Source organism: Candoia aspera, chromosome 3, assembly GCF_035149785.1.
Source record: "Candoia aspera isolate rCanAsp1 chromosome 3, rCanAsp1.hap2, whole genome shotgun sequence".
Taxonomy (NCBI): domain Eukaryota; kingdom Metazoa; phylum Chordata; class Lepidosauria; order Squamata; family Boidae; genus Candoia; species Candoia aspera.
The window spans coordinates 80,455,145-80,478,666 of NC_086155.1; the positions used below are offsets into that span (position 1 = coordinate 80,455,145).

The 23,522-nt window shown below is 36.5% G+C and overlaps 1 protein-coding gene across 1 annotated transcript in view; it reads right to left on the reverse strand.

The window, feature by feature from the left end:
* Positions 1 to 23,522, reverse strand: part of COL24A1 (collagen type XXIV alpha 1 chain) — a 151,166-nt gene that overhangs the window by 49,978 nt on the left and 77,666 nt on the right. Inside the window, exons 25-34 of the mRNA XM_063299869.1 lie at positions 19,987 to 20,040; positions 19,023 to 19,076; positions 18,043 to 18,096; positions 17,070 to 17,123; positions 13,841 to 13,894; positions 13,346 to 13,390; positions 13,194 to 13,238; positions 11,386 to 11,439; positions 3,903 to 3,956; positions 1,936 to 1,989 (exon numbers count right to left, since the gene is read on the reverse strand). Coding sequence (XP_063155939.1) covers positions 1,936 to 1,989; positions 3,903 to 3,956; positions 11,386 to 11,439; positions 13,194 to 13,238; positions 13,346 to 13,390; positions 13,841 to 13,894; positions 17,070 to 17,123; positions 18,043 to 18,096; positions 19,023 to 19,076; positions 19,987 to 20,040 — 522 coding nt within the window. The remainder of the gene's footprint in view (positions 1 to 1,935; positions 1,990 to 3,902; positions 3,957 to 11,385; positions 11,440 to 13,193; positions 13,239 to 13,345; positions 13,391 to 13,840; positions 13,895 to 17,069; positions 17,124 to 18,042; positions 18,097 to 19,022; positions 19,077 to 19,986; positions 20,041 to 23,522) is intronic.

The window sequence follows — 23,522 nt, forward strand, 5'->3', positions numbered from 1 at the left end:
TAGCCTTTATTTTTTTCCACAAATAAACATAGTGCCAATAAGAAAAGCAGATATGATACAAGTATAATAATGCATAATTTGCATGTGAAAAAAGGTGAAAGGTCCCCTGTGCAAGCACTGAGTCATGTCTGACCCTTTGGAGGGACGCCGCTTTCGCGACGTTCTCTTGACAGACTATAGAGCAGGGTGGTTTGCCATTGCCTTCCCCAGTCACCTTCCCCAGCAAGCTGGGTGCTCATTTTTACCGACCTCGGAAGGATGGAAGGCTGAGTCGACCTGAGTTGGCTACCCAAGAATCCAGCTTCCACTGGGATTGAACTCGGGTCGTTGCAATATTGCCGCCTACCACTATGCACCACACAAGGCTGTGATTTGCATGTACTTTTCTGCAAATATAATTGGCAACTATAGCTGAGGGAAAAGATAATTATTACAAGACGTCTCATTCTCAACTAAGCCAAACACATACCAGCCAATCACACAAGGATATAACATAAAGCTTCTCTACACAACCCTTCTTGCTAATTAACACAGCACAGTAGAAATGAATGTTGTACATACAAGGGGCCTTGTGCCCCTTGATGACTGCACTCTGTGTTTACAAAGATGCAGCAGTGAGAGGAACTGGAACATTTGCTACTACAGAAGACCAACACTTGGATCCTTCAGTTTCTGCTAAGCCTTCCATTCTTGTGAAGCTTGGAGTGACTGTGTTCTTCATCCAGGGGGATCGACTCTAGCCCTGCTCCATTCTTTGGTTGGAAGGAGGAGGCAGGAGGGCTTGAGTAGAGGGGCAGCTATAGTGTGGTGACTCCTATCTTATCCTAGATTCCATTTCCCCATCCCTATTTTAACGTTTTTTTAGTTATTTGTGCTACGGGTAGGCGTTTGAATAAAACATATACTTCCATATGCTGTAATCTGCATTAAAAACAGCCAAACGTAGCCATCTGGAATGATTTTTTTTTAAAAAAATGGCTTAAATCCTGATGGATTATTTGCTTTGTTCCATATGAGCAACAGTTCACTTTTAGGACAGATCTCCTTTATGCATATACAGAGAATCTTGTCTGAGGTTTATAAAAACTTTTACTAAAATTACTATTGTTTCGTAATGTATGTTGTATTATAATGAACATTCAATTCAATTCAAAATGTATATAGCAGGTCTCCGGTTTAAGAACATCCTGGTTTATGGACAACTCCTAGTTAAGAATAGACTTCCAGAAAGACTATTACATTAAAAATTCGAGATAAGTACAATGTTTCAGGTTAAATACACAATACTACTTTATGTATTACGTTTAAGACGTTTTAGTGTATTTGGAAGTGTTTCTTAAGTGTTTTATATGCACAGACAGTAAAATATATACTATATACTAAGACAAACATTTGACTAACTGATGCTAAATAACTTTCTGGCTTACATACAAATTTGACTTAAGGACAGACTTGGGAACCGGACTCATTCTTAAACCGGGGACCTGCTGTATTCTGAAGCTGGCAGTTATGGGTTTTGCTGATATTTCTGTTATTATCTATTATGCATAAACGTTCCATCTCTCCACCCAGCCCCACTTCTCTCAATACCAATTCTATTAGTATAAGACATTAGCCCTTTTTTGTCTTCTTTTCGGAAGAACTTCTAACTAGTGCATATGCCCACCTAATTTATAAAATTAGCCATGATTCAGACATGAACGTTGCAATAACGACAGCGATGACCAAAAGTGGGACCAATATGACCTAAAACTTCATAGCCAGTTTCAGGCAGAATGCTTCTAGTGGAAATAATAAATATGAACTATTTCATCTTTTTGTGACTGCACATAAAAAATCTCCCCATGAACCATCCCAGAGGTAGGTGTAGGGAAATTACTACCTGTTCTTCCCATCACTCAAATTGTACCCCAACAAAATTACTCCAACAATCACCTTTGTGCCTGGTTCTCCTTGCAGTCCTGGCTCCCCCTCTGGGCCAGGTGGTCCCTGTATTCAAAACACAAATGAAATTATCCATTGTCCAGCACTAAATGCTTTCCAAGCATGATGAAACTCACTGGGAAGTTCACAGGACCTTTAAAAAAATGTTTTTGATGTGTGGTAGTGTTATCCTAAAAGGCACCACCACCAGCTAACTAACAATTAACTGGCAGCATTCACTCACTCTTTTCCTCAGTCACCCTGGAACCACAAGGTTACTTAAATCTGTTATGTTTAAAATGCTCATGTGTTCTATTTCAATAAGTTAAGTCCAAACTGTAGCAATAATTTGTTCATATCAAATTTTTGGCAAATTACAACTCAGTCAGTTGTACTCTACAATTATAAAATGCATCATCAATGAAATTTGTGAACGAAAGAGCTTTAAAGTCATATGTACTCAGAATAGAGCAGGTTTAGAAATAAGGTTTAGATTTTTGCTATGCAAGATGCAGCTGCTTCTTGTCACCTCATTGAAGTGGCTTTAATGTGATGCTAAGGCCTGTAGGATACAAGGTTGGAGATCTCATAACCTTCTTTCAGAAGTCCTTTGGGTCTTTATATCCTGGTTCCACCTTTTACTCTGGGATGGTGGCTTGTTAGTTCCTCCTACCACCACTATCTATCTTCTAGGCACATTACCTGGCATCTTCCCCTACCTGTCATGTTCACTGTTTCAATGTAGTTTATACATCGTAACGTTTCACATGCCATGGCGCTGACACGCATTTCTGTTTGGGAAGGAGCTGCTGTGAAACCTTGTACCAAGCTCTGTATGTGATTTCAGGACAATGGAATGTGTTTGGGTTATGTTCTCTGTTCAAGGACTTTTCCCGCAGACCATCAGAAACCGCTAGGAGCACCTGGGATTGTGGACTTGAGAAGATTCTACAGGGGGAGGGATTTCGTTTGCACCGAGGCTTTTTAGTTTGCATTTGCTGCGCTTTCATCATTCTCAGCTTTCTTTGGGATCCTGCATGCTATTCTTCAATAAATCAGGTATCTTTGAAACCCTGCTTATGAGTCTGATATCCATTAGAATAGGCAATCCTTACACTACCTCTGGTGTATGAGAGAGATTGAGCTCTCCCATCCTATGCTGCCTTTATGGTAATTAAAAGGTAAAAAAATGAAATTATTTGAATAGTATACCCTCCCTGGCAGAGACATGAAGCGGAATGGTAGCTGGAGAATTCAGCTCATCCCCTCCTCCTTCGAGAGATAAAGCAATTTCATAGGAGATAAACAAAATCAAATTTCATTAAAAAAAAGGCGAAATGTAACCTTCCTTTTTAACTTTAAATATTAAAATGCACACTTTCACTATTGAAGTGATAAATTACAGAGTTGCCTTGATCATGTCCAGCCTCTTACAAATCAGTTGAAAAAAAATCCAAATCCAAATATAGTATAACACCCCAGATAGCACTAGTCTACTGCAAATGGATCATTCTTTGTCAGAATCTCTGGAAGATACTGCAGAAGCTCTGAATTATTATTACAAATTACACGGCATTCCAAAGAGGGTGGGGAAGTATCTTTTTCAACAAGGCTGAAGTATGAAATACAGGCTGTGATTACACAGATTTCCCTAATTAATACAGTGACATGATTACATGAGGCAATGGGACATTAGCATGACAAAGAAAAAATAAATAATAAATCTAAATTAAATCTAAATTAACAGTAGTTTTCTGAAACAAAATTTCTTTGGCTTCATTTACCCAGACTTCCCCAGCTTCTTGGAATATTCCAGTCGTTTATCAGAGGTTGTTGGAAAAAGAGAAGTCCTGTTCCTTATATAGCCTTCTTCCACAGTCATGTTTAAGTTCTGTTCTTTGTTTTAAAAGGACCAGCTCTTTTCTATTTCTAGGATTATTCTCATAATGAATATCTTTGGTGAGGTAAAGGAGACTCACCTCAAAGCCAGCTTCACCTATAGGACCACCATCACCTTGTTCTCCCCTTGGTCCCTAATATCAAACAAAAACTTTTCTGTTACATTCTTATTGTGAAAAAAAGTAAGATTGCTTTTAACACTTTTACACTGATACCTACAATATCAGCACATTTAACAACTGGTCTCTTTCTTGCAACTGCACACCCCTCTACCATCATCTTTTCCATTCCAATATTCTGATCTCCATGAAGAGGTAAAAAACAGTCAATTTTATCTCCATTGTTTAAAAGAATATTACAGTTCTTTTAGTACACTGTACTGTTACAGTGTACACGGGCAGTGGTATACATCTACGTAAAAGAAGAAGCCCAAACCATAATTGGATTATACTAGGTAAGTGCAACAAGACGAACTCAACAGGTAGAAAATAAAAGAATTGGCTTCTTAGAAGGAGACTTCCAAGTGGTGGGTACATTCAAACTGTAAAACTATTCCCCTGATGAAGAGGCACTCCCTTGAAATGTATAATTGGGATTTTTAATATAATAAATAACACATTTTTTTTTTCATACCAATTTTTCCCTTATTTTCCACATGAGCAAGTATGATTTTTATTGGGATAGTGGTGCTGACAATTAAAAAAAAAACCATCCTGTCATTTAGCATGATTGTTTTTTTTCTTTAGAAACCTTATATATTCTCTTAATAAAACTGTTCTCAGCATTTTACAGAAATACATTAACACAATAATAAAAGTATTCCTAAAAATAAGGAAGATAAACACTAAAAATTTAATAGTAAAAAACTATTTAAAAGTCTGGGTAAGTATGTTTTTAGCCTCCTCATAAACTGTAATGAGGAGGGGACTTTCAAATGTTAATTAGCTGTTGATATGGGATATGCAATAGAAGTCCCACTGATAATTTAAGAAGGCAGAGCAGACTACTATATAAGCAAATTTATTTATTTATTTATTAATCAAATTTATCACCGCCCATCTCCCAAAAGGGACTCTGGGCAGTTTACAATAAAACATAAATAAAAATATAAAACTGTAAAACACTATAATACACAATAAAATAAATATGATAAAAAAATTAACAAATAGTTAATTCTATAAATAGCTTGGTTATAAGTGTGCAAGACTTTGCATAACTTACTAACAACCAGATTTAGACTTAGAAAGCTACAGGTTAGAGTAATTTAAGAAGGCAGAGCAGACTACTATATATGCAATAGTTAATTCTATAAATAGCTTGGTTATAAGTGTGCAAGACTTTGCATAACTTACTAACAACCAGATTTGGACTTAGAAAGCTGCAAGTTAGAATTTATGTTGGACTTTTAGAGGCACTATTAATTCCCTCTGCAACTGTAATCTAGGTAAGCCTTCAAGGACCACCCATGAAGAACCCATTACGGTAATCCAACCTTACTGTTACCAATTCATGAATCACTGAAGCAAATCTGTCTTCTCCAGGAAGTGTTGGGGTTATCTGAAGCTCATAAAAGGCCACCCTTGCCATAATGTGGCTCTCCACCTTTAATGCTGACTCCAAAGAAAATTCCCAGGCTATGAATCTGATTAAGTGGGGAGTGCAACAGCACCCAGAACAGGCACATCACCAAAACTCTGAAGTTCACCCCAAACATCAACAGCAACTCCATTTTGTCCACATTTAGTGTTATCTTGTTCTTGCACACCCAGTCCTTTCCAGCCTGGTGGCAGAGGCCATAGAAATGTTCAATCTCTAGCTTTCAGGAAAGGAGAAGTATAGTTGAGTATCTTTAGCATATTGATTATAACTAGCTCTAAACATGCAAATGATCCTTCCCAACATTATCATATATAGTAGACATTATTGGAAACAATGGCTTTGCAGGATACCCCACCCTCCAAATAACTCCTACAAATGATCCAAAAAATATTACAGTCAATAATATCAAAAGCCACTGAAAGAAGCATCACTATTTCCCAGTACAGATAATACATCAGAACCAAGACTGCCTGCCGTATTCAGATCTAAAACCAGATTGAAAAGGATCATGATGATTCATTTCATCTGGGATCCCCTGGAATTGCAGTGCCACCATCTTTTTCCAACACCTTAGAATGAACGTCCAAGAACTTTTTTTGGTTTTCTGCATTTCAGGTAGGTCACTGATAGGCCAGCCAGCCAGGTTTTCAGAAGACATTATCCCTACAGCTGGATGTTTCCTTTTTCCAGGCTCCATCAGCTTCTGAGAGTAGAATAATCTAATATGGTCCCCACTCTTGTAGAGGGGGATTTGCTGCAACAGTCCAATCATCAACAGGCATTGGTATATCTGTCAAGGCTTCATATTAGACACAGCATTAAATTTGAACCCTCCAAACATCAAGCCCCATATTCAGTAACATGCTCACAGCACAAGTTTAGAGACAAGACACAGCGTTATTGCAGACAATAATGCAGCTGTATACAAATAGAAGCTCTACTTTCTTCCGTACACATAATTCAATCTGTCTGTATATCTCTATGATATAGGGTTTAAATTCTAGGCTTTCCTCCTGTCTTTTAGAGCTAAATTTGACCATTTTCTTTAGATTGGGTGGCACCTACTCAATGATGACTTCATAGTTCTATGTGGCCTGGGAACTGTCTTGCCAACTTCCTTCATTCCTTACACTGTTCATAGCAAGGGTATAACTTTGGGGGCTTATGGACTACTGTTCTACAGTACAGTAACAAAAATAACAACTGCCTCATGGGAAGGCTCTGAAATGAGTTGTGAGAAGCACATGGAAGCCATAGAAATCAGAAAAACTCAGTTGGATCTGTTAGAGTAGCCTCAGCATGAAAGTTGAAGTCTACTAAACTTGGGATTTCTAGCACTGCCTTGAAATTTTTAGCCTTGGGGTCTCCAACACTGCTTCTGAGACCACTTACAGTATATCAGCAAAACCAAGAACTCTTCTAGACAGCTGGTGGCAACACATGACTGACTTTCTCTGGGGTCAAAAGTTAAGCAGACCCAGGCCTGGTCTGTTCTTGGATTGGAGATTACCAGGGTATATTGGGACATAGTCTGCATTAGGAAGTAAAAAAAAAAATCCCAAAGAGAGCAAAGGCATACCATGTCCATAGCATTCCAAAAACTACAGGCATGGACATATGCCTGTAGTCACCAGGAGCTGAGCTTAATTTAAAGGAGACTACCTTTAGTTTAATACATTGGTTTTATTTCCTTTTTGTTTTATACTGTGCAATTTCAACCAGATTTTGCTAAACTTATGTGAATATGAGAAGTTGAATCTTAGTTTTGTTTCAGTGGAAGTTAAAATTCTTAGAATTCTGACAGCAGATTCTCTGATTTTGTACAGAGAAGGGAAAAACACAGATCAAAACATGTACAGTAGGACAAGTGAACCTGGCACAGAATTCTGAATCTAGATACTGGTTTATATTTGTAAGTTTTAAAAATAAAACTATTTGCCAGTATAGGCATTTGTTCTACTGTGATTTTTGAAAAAAATTCCTTTGTTAAAAAATGTTCAGAAATGCAAATGCAAAATACATCAAGTGATATTTGTTGTCAATCTAAAAGACAAAGCCGTTAATCTATTATATCTTATTTCTTTGGGACACACAGAACAATCAAAAAGAGTTTGAACAGTTACTTTAAATTTCATTCTTTTAGGCTCATGAGATGAGGAAACTATTCCATTAGTGTTTTTTAAAATACATAGATGCAGTTTTATTTAATCTAATACAAGAATAAGCAGGCTATTAGTAGGCCAAGGGGTATGTTGCTAAATTTTAAATAAAAACTACAAAAAACATTAAGGAATGGAATTTCAGTAAGAAATTAAAACACCTATGTGACAATGTAATTGCCTGCCAACACCTTTCAGTCTTACTAAGTTTAGGACCCAACTAAGCTAACATTTTCCCATACCTTACCTATAAAGCTCTTACAGCTTGAAATAGACACCTCTTTCCTATAATTCCAATGGAAAATAAGCCAGAGTATAAAATGAAAAATATTAGTACTTCTTTCAGCTAAAACCAAAATGTTAGTTGGCCATTAATAAAGACTGATTATTATTATTTAATTGTATGGCATAGCAGTTCAGCGTTCATGCTGCTTTTTTCTTGCTGGGAAATCCTTGTGAGGTCCAGCAGCCAGATGTGTAGACTATTTAGCCATGACAAGTCACATTGCCCAGGGTGCACCATGAGGCGGCTAGTCTACATTGCACTGAGTTGGGCTGAGAGAAAGTGACTGGCCCAAGGTCACCCAGCCGGCTTTCATGCCTAAGGTGGGACTAGAACTCACAGACTCCTGGTTTCTAGCCCAGAACCCTAGCCACTAGACCAAACCGGCTCTCAATAACTGTGGTAATTCTAGAGCTAATAATGACTGATGATAGGGTCTGACATGTAGATAAAGCCCCCTTAAAATAATTTTAACTAGAAATATCTTCTTTGTGCATTAAGAAGCTAGCAATGAGGATTTCCAAAGCTGCAGTTAGGAGAGAGCAGATTGTTCAGAGAATATCACATTCCCTATAGGGCTGAAAGGAGCAATAGCAGCATATTTTGGTACTGCAGACAAAAATCACCTGGTCTTTAACTTCGAAACCTCTAAAATTCTGGTCTTTGCTAAGAGAGCCACCCAACAATACTGGACAGTAGAAGGGCACAAATTAAAGCAGGTGACTGCATTTAAATGCCCAGGGGTGGTTTTCTACTAAAGGCACCTACAATGAGCACCAGAATCACATAGTGCAGCTAGCTCTTGGGTCCACAGGTGCTATTAAGCACTTCTTTTACACAAGCGGAGGACAATTACACCCTGCAGCATCCAGACTTTTGGAGGCCAATCCACTGGCCCAAATCCTTTATGGAGCACAGGTAGGAATTTATGTGAAGAAGGATATGCAGGAAACAGTGCAAACAACATTTTTGAGATCAATCCTCACTGAGCCCAATGGAACAGTCAATGCCTGGTTAAGGCACAAGACAGGAATGTCTGCAATACAGGTAAGGGCCTGGAGAATGATGAGAAACTACTGGCTGAATATCCAATTCTTCCCAATTGGACTCACCCCGCTAGTTTTAGTAGACAATTTTCCTTCTCCCTGCAAACAGGCTGTAGAGCAGAAGTTGGCATTACGTGGGTTTTCGGTACCATTCGTAATTTCTTTAGCATAGACCAAGCCAAACAACTACTCACCCAAGGAATAAGGGATATGGAGTTTTAGGCTAAACTTGGGAACCAGCAAGATACCTACAAAATCTAATTCTCCCAAGCTGAGGATAGCATTTTTCAAAGTCAGGCATAATATCTTACCATTCACACTGCTGCAAGGCAGATATTCAAAAATCTCAGTAACCTGCCCAAGTAGCGACAAGGAGATCAAAACCATTTCACATGTTATTACATTATAAGTTCTACAGGGATATCAGGTCTGCTTATATTCTGACCCTAATATGTAAATTTCCAGGAAGGCCAGACAATTTCTATGTGAATCATTTTCTAGAAGATTTGAAAGCCTTTATCACTTGTGCAGTAGTCAAATTTTGTGTTGCTGCAAAGAAAATAAGGCATAACTGGTCACAGAAATAACCACTTCTATTTTATTCATCACTTCAGGTTTAATACATGTTAGCTATCTTGTTTTAGGTGATGTATATTTTTACTTCACAGACTGTAATGTTTTAGATTTACCCTTGCACAGGTAATTAACACCATTACAGTAGTTGTATTTTTGTTTGTAATTTTATCTTTGTTATGCCAGTATTTTACCTCACCTATTTGCTTTTACTTTTGTGTTGTAGTTTTTCAAATTTTGCTGGCGGAATAAGCAGTATTTCATTTTATTTGAGTATCACATCCATATTTCAACAGCAAGGAACAAACCCCCTTCTTGGTATTTGGATCCACCTGCATTATTTTCCTAGCAAACCCATTCCAATATTACACAAAGGAGTGTAAGCCTATGCATGAGAACTCAGAAGTAGGTCATACTGAGTTCAGTGGAGAAGGAAGTAATACCACTGTGTTGTATTTCACCCAATGAAAGCATTTCCATGTTGAAATCAACATGGAATTCAACATGTAGATTAGCACTTACAGTACCAACTGTATTTATATTCTGTCACATACACATGAAGCAATATATATATGACTGCTTAGACTTTTATTAAGACCTCACACAAGCAAAACAATCATTTGGAATTATTACACACAATAAACAGATGTCCAATTATTCTAAGTATGATCCTGACATGTAATGCAATATTCTTGCATTTTTTAAATTCTCTACTAGCTTTTTTCATGTTTTCTGCCAAAAAATCATTTGTGATAATTGCTGACAGGCATTCTTGTGAGATTAATGAGCCAAAGGCCAATCCCTCATTATTTACAATGGTACAAATTAGAAATGCAAGAGAATTTTGAAATGGAAATCAATGGAGACAAATTGCGCATTTCTGCTGGTCTCTTAACTTCTCTTGGTTTGGTTTGAACAATCAGCAAACAACGCTTGCCACCTGCTGTCAATAACTTATAGCCTCTTTATTTCTACCCTAGGAAATTAAAATGCTTCAAAAACTGCTTATTTTGCCCTAAGGACTGTTGTGCAACTTGTTATTCAATTTACATCAGTGTTTTTTCAAACTTGGCAACTTTAAGATGTGTGGAGTTCAATTTCCAAAATTTCCCATGCTGGCTGGGGAATTCTGGGAGTTGAAGTTCACACATCTTAAAGTTGTCAAGTTTGAAAAACACTGATTTACATAATCACCCTAATTATTTACGAGGGTTATAAATTCATTGCCAAATGTGTTCATATTAACTGGCAGGTGGGTTGTGTACTTAGATAACTTACTTTGTACTCACCCACTAAGACCTGATAAGGACGTTACACAAAATATCTGAGACTGAATGAAGTATACAATCATACCACCTAACTACAGAAGCCTGACACACTCTATATCAAATCCTGAACTGATCTTGGAAGGTGTGTGGTTGTGTGCTGGCCAAACTGAAGCACAGAGGACATACATTATCATTCAAGCTTGATATAAATGTACTACAGTTGGGTAATATTTTGGGAATAAAAAAAAATGTCTGATGTGGTTTCTTTATATGCACTACAGTATCTGAAATGATAAGGTAAAAGCTGAACAAAAGGGGCCAGAAAAGGAACTTTAAAAAATACAACAATGAATGCAAGGCCTCTTGGAGGTTACCACTCTCAAGCTTTTAGGGCTTTCATGGACATGTTTAAGAGGACAGATGTAATTTTATGAGGACAATCTTCCATCTTAAACAAACGAAGAAAAAAATTTACTTTATTCTGTAGTGTTGGAAGACTTACTAGGAGTCACACAGGTTCAGCCTGAATAAGGCTTCTTCTATAATATATATTTAATTACAGCATAATATACGATACCTGTTTTCCAAGAAATTAAATTTGACATTTTTAATGAAAGGAAATAAAATCGACTTACTGGTTCACCCATAGGACCTCTATCTCCCGTGCTTCCAGGAAGACCAGGCAAACCCTGAAAACACAATGACAACACAAAAAGCCACTTAAATTTTACATCAAAATCCTTTCATAAATTGACCAAAATGCAATTCATAAAATCTCTTCAATGAAATTTAAGGTTTTTTAATTTCACAATTTTGTTTCTACCAAATACGTACTTATGGTTGATCAAGTGATTAGCTTACTTATGATTTAATAAATTCTTTTTTTTGGTAAGTAGTATCCTAAATAATCTTTAAAAGTTAATACATACAAACTAAAGATAAAATCCTTTGTTTATCTGTGAATAAACTACAGTGAATTCAGTGAGGCTTACTTTGTCGTAGATAGATGAAGATGTACAATAAATATATCACAACAATGACAAATAACTGCTATAGTCTGGATGGCCTTACTGTAAGATCATTTAGGGATGTGAAATAGAAGTATAGTCAATTTTTTTGTAGCTGCCTTGCCATCTAACAAATCAGAAAATACACTACTGACAAAAAAGTAACTTACCTTTAAAACTTAGCAACATTAAGATGTGCTTTGAAAAAATATTCTACTACAACAGTGTCTCTCATTTCTGGTATATGGCAAATGAAAGAATATAAAATAAAAAACTGCTGAACTGCAGAGAAAGTATTGTCTCTTCAACAAGCAGGAATCCTTTGTTCTCTAATGAAAATGTTAATGTCTCCCGAGCCAGTGCATTACTGTTCTTGCATTTAAGAACTATACTGGATAACATGTCCTCTATGTACAGGAACTACAATGATCTGATAAATAATCCTACATAAATATCTTCATATATTATTGATAGCAATAATGTCTGCCATTGGTACCATCATCTTTCGTTATAGATTTTAAAACTTAGATAGGCAATGTGATTTTGGGCTGCACTGTTTCCCACTTTTTGCCAAAGCTTAACTAACTGCCCATCTATGGGAGAAAAGACTATTCTATCATCATTACAATTATTACAGTAAAACTGAATCTTGATTTGGGTGCTACAGGTAGATATTTTAAGCACCCTCCCCTGTAACACAAAATGTTGTTTCCAAAGATCAGGAAAGAGTGATCTCAGTTGGACTGGGGGCTATGGAGGAAGAGAAAGTATTATGCTCACTCTTATACTTCCATCCCCAGTTCTCCATTCATTTTAAATTAAAGGAGAAACATATTAGTTGCTACAGCAAAAAACAAAAACCCCTGCAATACTTGACAGAACACTTTTGAAGGAATCCTTTACCCTAAAATTTATTAGAAACATCAAGTTTCTAATTTATTTACACTAATAGTATAAAAGTACAACATAATGGTTGCATTCATTTGACCCACCTGGCCAGGGGGGATTAGTTTAGCCCCAAACAACTCCATGGTTGAGCAAGAACTAGACTAGGTTCTAATACGGCTAGTCCTCGTTTAGTGACAATTGGGACTGGCAACTTGGTTAAGTGAAGCAGTTGCTAAGTGAAACTGCAACTGTGCTTATGATCTTTCTTCAGCTTTCTTTTGCTTTACAGACCTGCAAAGCTCGTAAATGCAAGGATTGGTCACAAAGTTACTTTTTCATCACCATCATAACTGCGAACGGACTCTAAACAAGGCAGTCGCTAAATGAGGACTAGTTGTATTCACAGGATACTTTAAACCCCCACTCAATGCAGTTAAACATGTTAGGGTAGGTGAACCTAACTAATTTAACCTCAACGTACTATGTTAGAAGCAGAATGGAATTAAAGAAAAATAAATAAATCTTCCCCTGAAGCATGAAGTACTTACTGCTGCTCCTGGACTGCCTCTTTCTCCAGGGATTCCAGCTTTTCCCTGTGCAAACACAAAGAAGGTAAAGTGTCAAATCTATTTCAAAAGTTTTGCTAGAATTGATGCCATAAATATGAATGCTGAAAGAATGACACTTCTCTAAGACGTACAATGAGTCCAGGAATGCCTTTTTTCCCGGTGTCACCATTTTCTCCCTGGGAAAAAAAAGCAAATAGGGCTATTTTAATGTACATTCTACCTGAACACGTGACAATTTTTCCTTCTAAATTCCAAATTATGGACATTCCTTTCAATGCAAACTTTTGGCAAGTCTGTCATCAACCATTCAGACAGAAATGCAGGTACTATTTATTTATTACGTTGTATACCACTAGAAAAGCTTTCAAAGTAACTCACAAAAGATAAACATATCACTAGAGTTGTCCAACTATCACTGTGTCAAAGTAACAATAATGAGGACAGCCTTTATATTAAGCTGGATGAATCTATGAAGACACTATAAGACACTACAGAGGAAATGGTGTAGGAGTTAACACAGAGACAAAGAGAATCAAGTTCTCAACAGCAGAAAGGTTGTATTTCATTCATCTGCTAACAGTATCATGGATCATTTTCTGGGTCAAAACTAAGAAAGTTAAGTTTACCTTAATACCTTGAGTCCCTTGCTCTCCCAGAAGACCATCCTGGCCTCGTGGTCCCTGATGTATAAAAAAGGACATTTCAGGAATGATGCAACTGTGCATGTGTATATGCATATGAGGATTCATAAGACAAAATCTGCAACTGCCATGTCCAATTCACAGAATTTAACTGGATCCAAATGAGGACATTTTGTAACTTTTATTTGTTTTTCCATCACTTATTCCATTTTTTCCCCACACACATGCATACAGAATCCATTGCGGATTAAAAAATTGCAAGAGATAGATAGATAGACAATAGATAGATACTTCATTGCAAGAGATAATAAGGATCAGTTTGAAAACATCCTCAGTTACTACCTTTGAATCAAAACATATAAGAAATCTGCCTCTCTGCAATTTGGCCAATCCCTGCTATTAGCTTTTTTCCCATCTAAACCTGTCCATTACTTTTCTACTTGACCCATGGACACAATCACCTTAGGATCTGCCCTCCAAGATAGAAATGGCCAGACTGCATTTCACTTCTAGAAGCCCACAATTAATTCTTCAAACTATTTCTCAAGATCTCTTGATTTTCTAATAAGTAAGCCCCAATGAGACTGATTTTTAACAGCCTTAGCTACCTTAACTCTGTAAGGGATGTGCCATACCATAAATGATCTTATCCTTCATGAGCAGGGACAAGGGGGAGCAAATAATAAAATGTACACAATGATGTCATCACTCAAATACCACAATTTACAAACTTTGTATCAGACATCAGGATGCAAGTATATAATGGCAGCATTTATGTGATGACATTACTGCTTGAGTATATCATTTTGGTGGCTCTGAAATTTGCTGTGGACAACCTTCTTGTCATCTGCAGTAAAACATAAAATAATTGGGGAAACATTGTATCATCTCCTTCTCCTGTCATGGCACTGAGTAGGGTTCTTGTAACAACTTATGAACCAATTAATGGAAGTCATGAGGATCAATGGCTATTAGCCTTGATGGCAGTGTGACTGCTTCTGAAGATCATCTGCTGGGAGACTAGTGGGCTTCCTTGTTCAGTTGGTCGGCCACTGTGAGAACAGACTGCTGGACTAAATGGGCCAGGGGTCTGATCCAGCAGGGCCCTGCTTATGTTCTTAATCGTGGCAACTTCTCCTCCAGTTCTACTATCCTATCAGCTGTAAATGACTAATGCAGTGGTTTTTGAGAATAGCATGTGTAGAACTGCAAATTTAGTGAGAATGCAAATGAAGTGATATTTGAAATAGCTCTTTCAAGCTATTTATGGTTAATTAGCTATACTTTAATGTCTTCTGATAGCTAATGCTATTAATTATCTATGGAAGGAGTGTGATTATTGAGAAACGAGAGGGATGTATAAGAATGTTTAGGAAACCTGTGTGGTTTGCAACAGTATAATTGGCTCCAGAAAATAGAGTATCTATTGTGAGGAATGTGAATCCATGAAAAACTGGAATAAGAGTATATACAAAAAGAGGGCATAGCTGACTCGCTAGAATAATGAACAGCTGAATTCCTCATTATAGTATTTTATTATAGATTCTATTTGCTTCTTCTAATAGAGGATCAGAAGTCTAGTTTCTATCAGTCTGGAAGTGAAATAATCCTGACTTCCAAGTGAGGAAATGGCGAAGTAGACGTCTGAAGGAGAGGACAAGCCCGGTCTAACAGAACTTCTCTGGATAAAGGAGAGGACAAAAGATTGCCCATTTATGCTCCGGACAGCAGCTCCTTGCAAGGAGACAGCAGGATAGTGGTTTCCCGCAGATCGGAGCACCAGGAGATGAGGGAAGCCATCAAGCTCTCAACTGTGGTAGAGCCTTTTAAGGAAACTAGGTTAGTGAAGCCTAACTTTCTAAACACTTTTGAAATGTAATTACTTTAAAGTTGAAAGAGATCTTCAAAGCAATGAGTTTGAAAAAACAACTGGTGAGTTAATCTTTGTTCCAGTACAAAAGACCAATTAACTAACAGCTTAAAAAATTTAAAGAAATTGAAGTAAATGGCAAAAAGCTTAATAAGAACTTAATCTAAGAAAGTTATAAATGAATTAAGGGACCAGACACCTTTGGAATGTTAGGACTTTTGCTAAAAGATTTGGGAAATAATAAAATTTTAAAAAAACAGCATTTTTACGGGAATATAAATCCTTTAGTCTATTGGAAAACAAACAGTAGAAATTTGAGATTTCGCAACTTTAGAAATAAAACACTAGAGGAAACTAAAGACTTCAGGCAGGAGAAAGAAGGAAGGGAAAAGAAAAGAAAAGCCTGTCTTTTGTGGAACCTATAAAGTGACAGACAATGCTAGGACATTTGAGACATTTCTGGAGATTTTTGAAGAATAGGATCAGAAACTAGTAGCTACAACGTTAGTAACTATGTTTGCTGATATTGATACATTATTTGCAAAAGATTTTAAGGAAGAAATGAAAAATATGAAAGATAATATTTTTGAAGACCGACAGGATGAAGGGGATAAACAAATATTACCTGATGCAGAAATACTGGAAAATAAAGAAATTCTGGATTATAAAACAGAGATGACAGTTAAAATGGAAATACAAATGATAAGCCAAGAGAATGACCTGGATAATGACGTTGTACTGGATCCTCAAATGAGGGTTGTTAAAAACTTGAAGAAACCTTTAAGATAGGAGAAAGAAAAATTGGAGAGAAATCAAATCCTACAACAACATCTGAATGAATTAAGGATTAAGATTGTTAGAAGCAAAAGGAAGGAATAGAAAGTTGATCAAGGTTAAAGTAAGACAAGATAATTGCCTATAAAAGTCTGTGAACCCTTTATGGACTTTTTGCTGACATCTGGATAGAAACGTTAATGATTCATGAATTTGCGAATGGATAAGAGATGGGTTACGGGATGAAGTGATCCACGTATATAACTTTTAGGAGATAGAAAAATAATAAGTTTGTTTGTTCTTGTAGTGATGAAGATCAGAAGTCACTTTAAATCGTTTTTTCCCTCTCTTTCTTTTCCTTTTTTCTTTGTACTTTTTACTTACTTTTTTCTATTCTTTTCTCTCTTTCTGATATCATTGTATTATTGTTAAAATCCTTAATAAAGATTATACATACATACATACGAGAGAAGTTAAATAATTCTACCACAATGTACATGTGAGATACCAACCAAAAGAATAAAAAGATAATTATAAATGTACTTTAGGAGTCATAAAAATACAACTCACTCTTTGACCTTTAGAACCCTGTGGTCCAGGAGGTCCTCGTGCTCCTGAAGGGCCCTAGGAAATAAATAAGAATTAAATACGTTTTTTTATCATAGACCAGAAGCCTATTTTATGTATTATATTTTTATTCCAATCTTCCTCCAAAAGAGCTCAGGACCAGAAAACTCACCCATTTTCCTCCTTTACTGCCCTTTTTAGCTTTCTCTAAAATAGGCTGAAATATGCCTTCAGCCACTCAACAGTTTTAAGGGACTTAATCTCCCCTAGTCCCAGTCCAATACTCTATGAATTGCATCATATTGCTTTCAATATACATTCCAAGATAATTCCAAATATTATGGAATTTAAATAAGCACATATGGAAAAGTAGAACTGTGTAAGAGACAAATTACTATTCTAACAACTTGAAACAGGTAACGTATCAGTTATGGCATTACCTTCTAACAGGAAGTTCAGACCTTAAAATGATTAATTAACAGACATATATGCTTACCTAGACACACGTTTTTATTTGCTATCAGATCTTTGTGTCAAAAAACAAAACTCACTGGACTAGATCCACTGGGAATTATTGCAGATCTCACAATGGCAGGAGGAATGATTCATGATCACTCACCCCTTTCTCCTGCTGCTGCACACACTGTTCCAGAAGGTCCTACTTCCCTCCAGAATAGTTTTATAGTTTGTAGAGTAATAGAAGGGAAACACTGCAAATCATTCTGCCTCTGCTAAACATATATTCCATTTCATCAATTTCAGTGAGAAATTAAGCATGTTTTAAATATCTTATTTTGAACTCACTGGATATAAGTTTGCTAAATTGGACTCATGCCTTTACTATTCCCTTCTTTTGGGTGAATAATTTTATTATCTTTCTCTAAAGTTACACTGCCTTTTAATAAACCTAAGCTTAAGAGTTAACAGAGATGTGATTGATATGAGGGTGCACAACAATATAATATTTTATACTTACAGGTAATCCCTGTGGCCCTACATCACCAGGGCCACCTGGTGGGCCTGGATATCCCTGAAATAAAAGGAAATATAGTATGGCTGATGCATGGACACATAGTTTGCCTGTTAACCTTGCATAAATGCTCTCAAAAGCATTCTTCCAATTTCAGAGCTGTGAGTGGAATTCTCATGTACTTCATTAGCGAAGAAAACCTTTGTTAGGAAGCCCAGCAAGTTGACTTTCTTAGAGACTTAATATGTATTTGCATGTGTACATGTGGGGGGAAAAAAACAATGATTTCTCCCTGTCAATTCAAGTAATAACAATGATAGTTCTGCAGAAAGCTATCTGTGAGGTCAAACAATACATCCTTGATCTAAGTTCCCAATTATGTTTCAGGACATTTTATTACATACCCTTCACTATTTCAAGCTACCTTTTTCAGATACTTTTCTCCTCAAACAGAAGAGCATTTACATCAGCTAGATTCAAAGCCCTATCTTCAAAATAGGTGGAGATGCTTGCTTGATTTTCACAGTTGGTTATGGTGAAACAGTGCTACAGTGCTACAGTTTTGCTGATAATGTTTTTTTTGAAATAGTTAACAGAGTTAACATGATAAGCAGAAAATTACTGTTGAAAAATAATGCACAGTTTCAGTATGCTTTAACAAAAACTAATAGAAGTAATATTAAACCCAATGCCTATAATCATTGATGTAATAGCTTTTCATTTTTATTCCAGTTTGTTTCACACAAATGTCTCTACACATGAATGTGATTACCTTAAATATCTGTATTTATTTGAGTATGCACCTAAAGTTAACTGAATATTATTTTCTGTTATTTTCAAGAGTTCTTTCCAAAAATACTTAGTAAAGACAGAAATTTTCCAGTAAACAACTAAGCATATACTTTCTACTAAGGCTTTGTTAATGTAAGGCAAATAAATAAAATTAGAGAGAGAGTAGTTTCTTACATAACCCTGGAATTACTTACCATGACACCTTTTTCTCCAGGAGGGCCCACTGGGCCTGGATTACCCCTCTCTCCCTTAAAAGTAATTAAGCAAATATTGTCGTTTATTTGATTTCTGACAGTAGAACTGCATTTCCAGTCTTGGAATATTTTTAGCAATAAAAATATAACTTCTATACCTAAATAAATATTCAGTATGGTAACTCCTGGATCTAAGATATCCTCGAAGCCTCTGCAGGAATGGAAAACAAACCCAGCAGGAGCTCAGTCGCTACTTCTGCCCCATCATGGTGAACCTTTCCCTGTCCCCATGAATGGATCTATCTCTAGTATTTTTTCTATTCTGGGATGATGCAGTGAAGTTACAGTCAAAACAGGTTTTAATTAACCCAACAACAAGAAGATGGATGCTCTCCTCCCGATGAAAATAATACCATTGGTTATCATCTGAAATGTGGATGCTGCCAGATTATCTATGGGACCCATTCCAACCCATTTGTATTATTTGCTGACAGATTCTATCAATCCTTTGCTTGGAAAACATCCACTCTTCTGTATTTTAAAAAATCCTGTAGCAGTATTTACAGTTAAGTAACACTTTTTGCAAGGATCAGCAATAACTGTTCCTCTTTTGCATGATTAAAATCCAATACAGATTTAGAGAGTAAGCATGCTGTTATGCTTATGTATTTAGTAAAATTTCAAGTAGTGCAAACTCCCACAACTAGAAGATGAATAATTTATTTTCACTAGAGAAATGGCAAGAAGATTTAAACTTCTCTTTCCCCAAAGCCATAGAACCCAGCAGTTATTTTTACAAAAATGTGAAAAATGACAATCACAGATTTCTATCATGACATATCCAATATTGAACAAAAGTTAGAATACCACTTATAGTGTACAGTATAGTACATTTTACTGTTATTTGGAATATTATTTCTGTTGCTCTTGTTACATTATTATTAGCTAGCAACTTATAGTATACCTTTTCACCAGGTCCCCCAGATGGTCCAATTTCACCAGGTAAGCCAATGGGTCCCTAAAAAGGAGAAGAAATGGAGAAGTAAATAATCCAGTATCCTATCATCTATAGCCAATGATTACTATGAATCTCAACAGTTTAGAAACTCATATGGCCATGTGCACATACTCAGTCCAGTAAAATTTTATGAAATATCTGGAAACATCTTTAGGCAAATGTATGAAATGTACACATTTATTCTGCATACCATATTCCGCTTTTCGGTTATATGAAGGAACTACATGTGAAAGTGAAGTTGCTTCTGCAAGTCACCAAAAACCTTAAACCTTTCTGGCTTCTGAAACTGCTCTTAACATTGCCTACAAATCTTAAGTAGTATCATTAAGGACTCTTAAGAGCTAGGAAAAAACAACGTATATACAGAATCTTTAAGATTACACAGCTCTGATTATCCTGATATGCCTATTTATGATAGGATCCTGGTCTATTGGCATAACTATTCTCTTGGAAGATTACATCCTATTCTTGTGATTTACTGGAACTCAGAACAATATAATTGCCCTCAGAGGCTGTTTAGAGCTTCTTTTTCTTTCTTCGCTTGAATCAGCATTCAACTTGTCTGTGCTACTGCGTAAGTCCCATTCAGCAGATTTCTAGTGGTATGTACATTTCAGGATTTGCTTGTGGTGATCAAGCTGCTGGCTCAATTATTATGAGTACGGAGTCCCCGAGGATTAAATCACAATGTCAGTGCAGTAAATACTGTGACTTGGCATCATAATTACACCCATTTCTGTGTGCTTTTATTTTCCTTTTTAAATGTATGGAAAATCTAAAAAGATTTTGCATTCAGCTTCAGGGCTTTTATATAAGGCAGTTCCAATCTCACATGCTTCAAATGTTTTCATGAAACATTTCAGTTAGAAGAACTTTTCCCATGGTCAACAGGTGGACATTAAAGAAATTGTAAATAAGGTATGGGGAAGGTATTACCAATGCTTAAAGTGTCTGTTAAATTTTGTTCCTCCAGGCCTCATGAATGCCAGAAACTCGCTGGCATAATTGAATCCCAGGACAACTTTTGAAATACAAATTAAACTCAAAATAATAAATTCAAAGGTGGGAAAGAAACCAATATAGAAAAATGTATAAATAATGCAGTCTACATAATATCCCACAAAAAATACCATCCAAAAACAAAATAACAACATTCTTAGAACAAGAATGGGTCAAAATCTGGAACTCGGAAGCAAACTTTTAATGCCACTACGAAGAAACAGATAATATTCAGGATCCCTTAGACATGAAGAAATAAAGTATGACTAGATGAAACTGGAAAACAGTCTTTCTTAGGCCAATATCTATCAGATGTATGAACTATAGCTTTAATAATTCTTCAGACAGCATGGAATCATGCTGGTGAGTCGATAGGAATGGTAGTCCAATTGAAGCATCAGACTGGGGAGACTACTGTATGACTGAACACAAAAATATCCTAAATAATGAGCTGTTTCTTCCTATTTTATGGCAGGGGACCAGTGAGTGAAAAGATTACTGCTTAAGATATTTTTTTAACACCTGTATTATGGACAGGGTATGTGTTAGCAATTTCCGTTGTTTTCCTTTTGTGGGGAAGGAGATTGTAACTTGACAGTTGTTGCTTCACAATCATCTTTCTTCCCCTGCCAGAGGTAGGATCCAGAATCCAGTTTAGGATGCCTAACGTAGACATTGTTAAGACTTTATCCCTCTCTCTTCCACTCCAGCCACTGCATCCCATTTTGTTATATAAGTTGTTTCCATTGCATTAGCCCCTTTACTGTAGTACTTAGTGAGCCTCGTGTGGTGCAGAGTGGTAGGCGGCAGTATTGCAACGGAAAATTCTCCCCACGACCCAAGTTCAATCCCAGGGGAAGATGGATTCTCAGTCAGCCCGCTCAGCCTGCCATCCTTCCGAGGTCGGTAAAATGAGCACCCAGCTTGCTGGGGAAGGTGACAACTGGGGAAGGCAATGGCAGACCACCCCGCTATAGTCGCCAAGAAAACGTCGCGAAAGTGGCATCCCCCCAGAGGGTCAGATGTGACTCGGTGCTTGCATAGGGCACCTTTCACTGTGGTACTTAGTGAAGTACTACAGTGAAAATAGTGGTATTTTTTCCAGCCATAACGGAACTGAGTAGTTTATTTGGCTATTGCTTTAAATGAAATGCCTCATGGGGTGGCATCGCATCTTGTCCCAACTAGGATTGGCCTGTTTAGTACTTAAACTTAAATATCCCTAGTAGGAAATAACAGGGCTGTAGGCTGGAATACAAAAACAAATAAGCACACAGAGGGAAGAAGGCAGTGACATCCTACCATGGCAGTGATTTAAGCCTTCATTTTTTTTTTTTTAACTCTGAGCATAGCAAGTTCTGATTTTCTGTCCTATGTGAATTAGTCATCCCTGGGACCTGATTTTAAACAGTAAGGTTCTCCTGGTTTATTATCTGGAAAGGCAAGGAAACATGTCATTTCTAGCAAAGCAGTATATATCATTTCTATCATTCTCTCTGCCTTTTTAGAACTAGAAAACATGCACTTGAAATGAATGGAATATATACATTTAAATATAATTTTTCAGACAGACATATCACATTGTTCTATAGTACAACACATGCGTTGCACATGTATTTTAGGATCAATCCCCAGGATTTCCAATTAAAAGAATCCCCCTTAACAAAAATCCAAAGCAATCTTCTTCTGAAGTAGTTTGCTAAGCCTTAGACCTGTCTATTGTAAGGAATTCATATATAATATTCTTATTTGTCCTTCTAACAATAATTAACATCGCAGCACTAACAGGTTTATTTATGGTCCTTTGATGTGATGTGATGCAATATGTCAAAATATTGTAATATTTAATCTGCTATTATCCACAAATTTAATTTTTACAGAGGCTTCCTTAGGTTGAACTGATATTTATGCAATCAGTTACCTGGAAAATGTTTTCCACTTTGGCAATGAGTTATAATGCTTCCAAATAAAATAATGGCCCTTTTATCAGCCACATTAATTTCTATGTGTGAAAGAATATAATGTCCTGATCTTATTTTTTAATGTTTAAAACTATTTATGTTTTGGTTTATGCTCAACAGTGGAGAAGTCTTTGTTATAATGTGGTTTAAAAGTTCTGCCAGACAGTAATTTAAAAATCTGAAACTCAGCTGTATATGCCAGTATAGCTGAGACAGAAGCAATTTTTTTTCCAGTTTTTTAAAACTATTTTTCTTGGCATGACTTCCAAAAGAAACTTCCTCTCATTGATCCTACAAATTTGCTCCTGTGGAACTCTTTTCATTCTTATTAAATTAACCAAATATTGTATAACTGGATCTGCTGATTCTGTATGAAGTAGCTAATCGTACCAGCCAGAGAGAAACGTGTTTCAATTGCAAAATGCTGTACTTAGCCAAAGTAAAGTATTGCCAATATATTAAATCAAAATAGTTTCTTCCTTCCATCAGTGAAATAAACAAGTACCTAGATTCTCTGCTGAA